General features: G+C 32.7%; 2 protein-coding genes and 1 long non-coding RNA gene across 4 annotated transcripts in view; 1 reads left to right on the top strand and 2 right to left on the bottom strand.

Annotated features, from left to right (window-relative positions):
* The window catches only part of LOC117160956 (uncharacterized), a 37142-nt gene extending 35229 nt beyond the window's left edge, over positions 1-1913 (bottom strand). Inside the window, exon 1 of the mRNA XM_033342090.2 lies at positions 1025-1913. Coding sequence (XP_033197981.1) covers positions 1025-1094 — 70 coding nt within the window. The 5' untranslated portion in view covers positions 1095-1913. The remainder of the gene's footprint in view (positions 1-1024) is intronic.
* Positions 1914-2090: 177 nt separating this feature from the next.
* On the top strand, positions 2091-6860 carry LOC117160980 (uncharacterized). Of its 2 annotated transcripts, XR_013059907.1 has the most exons (8): positions 2091-2340; positions 2505-2646; positions 2758-2962; positions 3166-3469; positions 3692-4209; positions 5006-5365; positions 5587-6012; positions 6182-6860. It is a non-coding gene; the product is annotated as an uncharacterized LOC117160980 (long non-coding RNA). The 2 variants fall into 2 exon arrangements; XR_004464911.2 differs by lacking the exon at positions 2758-2962.
* Positions 6019-7821, bottom strand: LOC117160968 (uncharacterized). Its single transcript, XM_033342112.2, has 2 exons — positions 7154-7821; positions 6019-6580 (listed from the first exon to the last, which is right to left on the bottom strand). Exons 1-2 carry the CDS (start codon positions 7303-7305, stop codon positions 6163-6165), a joined length of 570 nt encoding a protein of 189 aa, XP_033198003.1. The 5' UTR covers positions 7306-7821; the 3' UTR covers positions 6019-6162.
* Between the last annotated feature and the right edge of the window lie 707 nt (positions 7822-8528).

Here is an 8528-nt window from a genome sequence, read left to right on the forward strand (position 1 = left end):
AATTCGAATTCCATTGAGATGAGCAATATGTACTACCGTGTACTTAACGCGTAATTCATAAGTAGACCGCGGATATTTATGCAGTTATGGCAAATTGGAAGATACGAAAGTGCGCATAACACACAAAAGTTGATAAAATATCCAAAATGGAGTATTCGTTATAATTCTTATGATTTGAAACCAATATACTGTTCCTGTAACGTGCCCATACAAATATACATTTTTTGAACGCTGTCATTTCCATATCGAACACTCATTCAATACCTGTTTCGTAATCATTGAATACCTATTTCGAATATTACTCGGGGAACAATCGTGACTCATTAGAAAAACACTCTTGAGTTATTTCAGAGCACAATGACATTAAACTATGAATAAAATCTGTTTGATCAATGATCAGAAAGACGATTGTACCACGAAATTGAGACAGAAGAGTAGCCCGGTACGAATAGGATCGTGGACGGATCATTTGCGTGTTTACATCGAATAAAAAGCTAATCGAAACCATTCAGAGTTATACAATGACGAAATGTAAACAGGGAAATGCTTTGTCCTTAATTTAAGTGTAATTGTATTAGGAAAAGTTTTATTTCTATTCCTATTTTTATAATATGATTGAAAAATTTATTTCTTGCACTTTGAATAATAATTAGACTATGGGTATTTATGTAAATTCACATTTTCATGGCTGAAAAAATGGATTTATATAGCTAAACAAATGGAACCTAGGTAAGGAAGAGCTACCAACTAAATATTTCGAATGTCACCATTTTTTAAATTTTTAATATTATTTTTCGTTATATTTCACATTATAATTACAGTTATACTAATTAAAAATTAGCTGTAGGGAATACATTTTTTAAAAGATACCTCACTAGATGCCTTATAATTATGTTTTTTTATAACATTCATGTATTGTCAATAAAGATCAATCAAAGTATTCACATATAAGCAAATTTGCATACACACGCATAAAGCACATGTAAAGATACAAAAATGAAATAACGTGAAAATATGTACTCACTTTGACTGTGGACTGCATTGGCAATGACCAACAACACAAGCGTTCCTCTGACAATGAGCCTCATATTCATCTGTTTCCTTAAACTTCAGTCTATTTCTACACCACTTGAACTCACTCACTTTCGATCCTTGAGATACGCCAATATTAATCGCGACTCATCGATTAACGATCAAGCAAAATCATCCGCGCAACATTCATTGAACTATCGTATAACTAATGTTGTGCAAATAACCTTATTTCCAATTACTAATTTATAAAATAATACATGTCATTCATAAAATAAAAGAGGAGGGAAAAAAGAAAATATATAGATACAATGTATATTCGTCGAAAGTCAAAATCAGGATACGTCAATGAAGAGACGAGACCGTAAAAGCTCGGTCGTGAGCACGCCTTTCTTCAGCAAACGTGACTCCTCTCTTTCTTCCTCCCTTATTCCCTCTCTCTTGTTCCGTCCCTCTGAATAGTGCACCGTGAACCGGAGCGTACAGCACTTTCCACGAGTTTTGCTCAGGAGGAACGCGATGAAATACCGTTTGATACTTTGTTCCTTCTTACAAGCTTGTGTTTACTTTTACGATACTATTCAATGGATAGTAATCCTCGCTCACAATTGGCAATGTAGGCACGAGGAGTGAAAATTTTGGGAAATTTTGTCAGTTTACTTTTTCCTTCCTCTGTTCACGATTTTATTTGTTGAATATTTGGTCTCTATTTTGTTAGATAATAGTGAATGATTGTACGTTAAAAGTCACTTAATTTTGAGCTGTGTCAAAGACTAAGACAGCGAGTCGAATCGAAGGGTTGAAATCGAAGATGAAGAAAACAAGCCAGGAAATAACCGCGACCCGCACCGTGCCGCGGTTCGCAAACGAATGCCACTGAAGTTGCCGCTCTTCCGAATTCCGTGGCTACATAGGTGTGCGTGCGCCGTATCCCCCCTTTCTTCCCGCACCGCGTGAATTTAGTTATCCCCACCACCGCCGCTTCTCGGCTACGCGCACCATCTTCCCCCTGTTATAAATACACCACTGCGGTACCGGTGTGCAGCATTCGATTAGGAATGGCTCCGATCTAATTTCAAGCTTCTTTAATTTATAATCTCGCGTTCGAGATGAAACTCGATCTTTTTTTGCAGGTTACTTTTTCGGGATTAAAAGATGTCTTAAAGTAAGAATAAGCTTTTGAAAGCGTATGAAGCGTATGAGCAATTGCTGCCTATTATAAAATTGAAGAATTGGTAATTAAAATTGTTTAACATTGGAAGCACCAACGATTAGGACCTAAAGTTTATGTAAAAGGAGTGAAAATGAAAGGTATATAAGGAAATATATAATGTAATTTTATACATATATTTTACACAATATTACTGAAACCTTTCAATGGATTTTTATATTATTTCTGTGAAAAATTACTAAAATTATTGAATTGGTGATCTTGACTATTCTAGTAATTATAATATTTACTTTTCAATTTTTAGAAAGAAATTAATAGAATTCATCATATTGTATCATATTAAGCTCATACCTATAATAAGGATTCCAGAGTTAAGGAATGCTACAAATGCGTGAATGTTATTTTGAGGTTATCGATCTTCGCAACTAGAAGATTCTTTCGTAAAGGTATTTCATATTTAATTGTAGTGAAAAAATTTACTGGGATGGAAGTAATTATATGTTTTTTTAATTACAATAAATAAGTATTTTGATTCAAAGATAGTTCTTTATTTCCAGCATCATTTTAAACATTTTTATGTTCTATTGGGAGCACTAATTTCTGTGTATTGAAGTAAGATCTCGATCATTAACTTACGAGATTTCTTACTTTTATGTACACAACTTTACTTCAAGTATTTTACATATATATATATCTTTACATATATGTATATGCATTCTACATATTCTTACATCTTTACCTACGTGCAAATACATCCTAATGGTCATTATTTTAAATTTCATATTGCTTCTTTTTAATTCTCATTTGATATTTTGAACTATTTTTTTGTGCAATTTATTTATATTGTGTGCAGATAATTTTAATAATTATTTTGAGTCATATTTTAAACATCATTTTGAGATAAGTCTCAATGAACACCGTTGAACTTTCCGTTAAACACTAATTTTTAATTTTTTCTTCTATAGATTTCGAAAGCGTGATCTCGCCTGGATAACTGTTTTGTGCAAGACATTTGCACATGCGCGACCAGCTTGATTCCGTTCCTACTTTCCACCGGCCTCGAATCTGGTATATCCTCACTTCCTTTATCCCCACTGCATCTAGCTAAGCGCGTGTGCGGTCGACACGTCAATTATATCTGAATCGAAGGCGACGTCTCATCGTGATTACGCCGCAAAATAAAGGCAACCTGACTTTTCTTTAATGGGTTCGGGGGTTCATAGTTGTTTGCATCATTTTTCGCTATCATAATCGTACAGTGATCGTTAGGTAAATTTGAAACCTTAATAGCAGATAATGAACTCCTTCCCATAGAAAATTGCTGCACTTCGATTGTTTAATTTAACTTTGTCCTAAGTTAAACACCATGTACTTATTGAATTGAACAATCTATTATCGTTTAAGAATTTGTTAGATGTACATTGACCTATATACCGCCTATAAGTAATTCAACTAAACCATAGAAATAAACTTTTATCTTTCTTATTTCAGTTCTAAAGGAATTGAGCATTATCTGCAGCCAGTGACAAGCATCGAGCTGACTTATTCATGTAATCAGAAAGCAACAAAGTAGTGATGTAATTTCGCGGCATTCCGCATAAGTCGTTCACAATACACCGTTTTATCATTAGCCGTTGGGAACAGAAGCGTAGGACTCCGCGATTTATGAATGATTCGGAGGAGTGAATGAACGGGGTCGACGCATGCGCACCATCGGCCAGATTCCATTCCCATTCCGATCTCGCCTCTATTCTCTGCTTTATCCTTTTGCCGCGCTCTGCGTAGGTACCGTGAACGCACAACAGCTGTAGAATTTATAAAAAGGTCTGCTCGACCGACCGATGAAACCCTTATCAAGGTCTTTCCACCATTATAGAAGTGTTAGTGGAAGGAAGGAAGAACGCGTGTTTCTTTCACCGTTACGGAAATATTTACACAACCATGTGCAAACCAACTTACGCCAGGATAAATTAGACTGCTGTCGGCTTTGTCATTTCACCAACCGACAAGTGAGATTTTCCTTGGCACTGATAATGCCGTGATACTGTTACTTTTCCCACATAGCTTTTACCTGACTGTCCTAAATAATCAACTTTTTTTCGTTAAATCTATAGACATAGATACTGTTGAATTAACAGAGGCCTCATTTTTTCATTCTTTTGGCAATAAATAGTAGGGCTCTCTTGCACAATAATTTTCAAAATTTATTGTTATACAAAGAACTTATTATTTATGACTTGTAAAATATTAATATTAACATAATTGTACAAGAAAGACCAGAAAAATAAAACAAAGAATAATGAATCTTTATTTAATAACAAAAAGGACAGGTACTTTTCTATCTTTTTTTTAAATTCGCTTTATAAAATTATTGAAGTATTTCTAGTTGGAAAAAAGAAGAACTGCATCTTTATGTAGATTGTTTAGATACGATCGCTTTTCAAGATTTCACTTTCAGAAGATCACTATCTTTTGAACACGGTCACTATACAATCCTCTAGAAACGACCACACCATTGAGCACAATTTAGTATTCAACGACGTATTACCTTAAATCAAACAATTGTACTCATTTTCCTGGAAGGAACAACTTCAACTAATTTTCCATCACGATTAAATCGACATCTGAAAATCTAGATTTGGAATTTTCGAATTTACAAAATCAAACTACATCCCATAAAGTATTCTTTTATCAGTATAAAAATATTTTTCTGTATTATGATCATAGATATAACAATTTTTATGTACTAAACTTTCTACATTGAAAGTAAGAGTAACGTGAATTAACAATCATTGATTTCCATAGGTAATGAGCATCGATACCTCGAAGAAAGAGCATTTGTGATGCATATGACAGTCATAATAACAGGTTACAACTTGTCTGTACAAGCCGTGAACGAAGGCCTCCCATTTAAAATTCGCAGCTGATAGTCAAAAGGTGACAAAGCTACTGAATATTGAACGAACAAGAACTTCGTGAAGGATTGTTCAACGTAGTTTACTAACACAACGATTTATGATCTGATATATTTATGGAGATGATTTTCTCTCGTACAACGTTCACGGTGAAAAACATGCAATTTTCTTCTGCCTTTGCAACTTTCGATCGTAACTCCTCGATATTCCAACAACCAAGCGATTTAATCTGAATACAGGTTGTTCCAAAGTACGTGGAAAAAATAGAAAGTAGTCATAGTAGGAGCTTTAGGGAAAATCGATGCTTGGGTCTACCTGAGTCTTCGACTAAATATATATTCACGGATCTTCCTAAGGAGATCTTTGTCAGATTTATGTGTAAACTTTTAGACATAAAACAATAAAATTCATATATACATAACATTTTTTAACATACTTGTAACTATTCAACTTGTATTTTGAATTTTACAGGCAATAAGACCAATTTAGACATGACCAAAGTCGCGAAATTTTCCCAAAAAATTTGGATAAACGGCGGCGTTAATTAAGCTAATACGAAACGTGATATGCAACAATTACAATTTAATGGGACCAGGTCACGGTGAAGAGCGCACCGCAACATAACTGTTTATTAAGTATCTCGTCGCCCACGTTAATTGAGAAGTTACTGTCGAATTGATAGCTCCGACGTAAAGTAACCTTAATCGCAGCCGAAGCATTTTAATTAGACCTGCTCTCACGATAATTAAATGAAAAATGTTTGGGAACATTGCATGCTACAGCATATTAACGCACGTGATTTTTACTTTTATGATACGCGGAAATCAATTACATACTTTTTTGTCAATCAATTTCATTTAGAAAGGAAGGCAATACTGAATAGTTTATACTGCAATGGTAGGTAGTTATTTTAATATCATAAAGAAAGATGTTTTTTATAAGTATCATATGATAAGTAATTGGGCTAATTATAAGGAATATACAATTTATAACAATCATATTTAACAAATAATTGGAATACTACCAATTAAAAGAACGATTCATTTATTATTCTGCATGTTTGCAGGTTTTGTGTTCAAGACAAACATCGTAGCAGCATTTTTCCCATTTGTCGCAATCCTCGTCGCCGTGGCAAGAAGTTGGTGGCAGTGAGTACCAATCATAAGTTCGTGGACAATGGGTTCTCAACGGCGGACAATGTTCCCCTGTTTCTTCCTCATGGACATTTTCTGGCCAAAACGTGTCGATCGGTGCAGATTCAACGGTGATCATTAGCAGCCATGGGTGTAGGAAAGAATACCAAATATATTCCGCCCAACTCTCAGCTTTTCCGCTTGGACAGCAATAATATTGATGATCGATCGTCCTACACCAGTATCTGCAAAGTGGTCTGTAGCCTTTCCAGTGAGTTTCCGTTGCGCAAACGTGAACGATGAGACAAAATATCACGATCAATCTAAACATCCTGAAACGTTATTTTATGTTCATCAATAGACTATGGATATTTATGCAAATGTCTTATTTACTGCAATAAAATGCATAAATGAAAAGAGATTTTGAAAAGAAACAAACATCGTGTAATCTAGATTGTGATATTGGTTTGTACATTCTTTGTTTTAAAGTTTATTATGCAAGAAATAACTATGAAAAGAGATAAGAAAAAATTATACTATAGGTAAAGAGTATTTTTATATTATTTATAATAATTACAAGCCATTTAATAAAGTAATTTTCTCATAAAAAAATATGGAGCTTTTTACCATATTTGATTGTTTTAGTGAGCTCTTAAATGGTTAAATATGTATTGTTAATTAATAATTGAATATAAATGTATATATAGAAAAGACATATAGTACAATAATGAATTAGGGTGTGTGTTATGTATGTGTGTATGTATAAGATACGAGTTAATGTTAGTACTTCTACGGTGAATTACAAATACGTAATTGTTATTTTGAAAATTATTATTTCTCTTCAGAAAAATTATATATATGTTTTTAGAAGAACAGAATATCTAAATCGATAGTTTGGTACTCACTTGAATTCTGACTTCCGTCTAAAAGGGATGCCGCAGTGTACATCCTTATAAGTGTCAGAAGATCTTCTCTTACTTAAAGTTCCGTCACGGAACACTTGTAAATTATCAGTGTACAGCGTCGAAACCGTCAAAAGCCTCATTAGAAATCTCATTCGACGAAACGTTGAAGCGACATCATTATGAATTCAGTGAAAAGAATAAAAATTTAGTAATCATTTGAGAAAACCGCTTTCCATAGAAAGCAGTACCGCACATAAATTGTCCCCGTATTGTTTCTGTTTAGATATTGTTAGATAGAATTTTTATAGAAATAGCTTTCTCGTGTAAAAAAAACACAGAGAAAGAACATGAAAAACAGTTTTAAACTTCAATAATCAATTATTTCATGTTATTAAAACTGTCCTTTCATTTGGTTCTGGATTAAATATGTATTTTTGCATTATATTGAACATTTCGTTATAAAATTTCATAGATATAAATATTCGAGTGAAAAAATGAAAAAAATGTTCTTGTCATATTTTTCCCACGTGCTTTTCATGTCCATTAATAATTTTATGCGATTTAATGTCACAATGTTACATAAAACATCGATTTTCGAATGATTCAAATCAAATCTATCTACATTAGATAGTATATCTAACTGATACCAACTTATCAATAAAGTACTAGAATATATCACTGCTAAGTTACTAAATCTTGAAGCTTTTAAAAAAAATTTCAGACGTAGGCTACAAATATTTTAGTATCGAATGAACATTTGATGTATATGAAAATTACATTTATTAATTACATTTATAATTACACGATACAATATTTTAAAATATGTGAATCGTGTATAAATTTAAGATTTTTAAAGGAAAAAATATTTAATTCTCCATGCATGACTTTAACAAAGTAAGGTATACTTAAATGTTCGAACAAAAATTTTTCTTAAAATGTAGTAACTTTTAGTACAACGGTAACTAACATTTACAACTTTAATTAGTGTTGTTCTTTTCTATAAAAGAAAAAAAATGTCATTATCATAATTTTGTTGTTTTCGTAAAAAAATAAAGATATCTTTTAAACATTTGATTTGCATAAAAATGCCAAATATGAAAATAGCAAATATTATAATATATAGATTTTCAATTTACTTAAATTCTCCCAAATCACATTTTCAACAAATTAAAACGACCGAATAAAACTTTTTGTTATAACTAAAACGTAGTAACATTTGGCAAAACGTTGCCAATATTCGTGGGCAAAATCATAGTGACTCTTTTATAAAAGAAAGGAAGCGTTCATTGTTACATATATTTTTGCTCTTCATACTGCGCAGTTTCAAAGGAATAATTAAACGGGTCCAGCTTGCGTACAAAAGGTAGAGAATCCT

Source organism: Bombus vancouverensis, chromosome 13 (genome assembly GCF_051014615.1).
Source record: "Bombus vancouverensis nearcticus chromosome 13, iyBomVanc1_principal, whole genome shotgun sequence".
Lineage (NCBI taxonomy): Eukaryota > Metazoa > Arthropoda > Insecta > Hymenoptera > Apidae > Bombus > Bombus vancouverensis.

Excerpts from the sequence above, each read along its gene's own strand:
- LOC117160968 (XM_033342112.2), bottom strand. The coding sequence starts at position 7,305 with ATGAGATTTCTAATGAGGCTTTTGACGGTTTCGACGCTGTACACTGAT. Across the intron at positions 6,581-7,153 it reads AGACGGAAGTCAGAATTCAA|GATGTTTAGATTGATCGTGA; the intron begins GTGAGTACCAAA and ends ATAACGTTTCAG.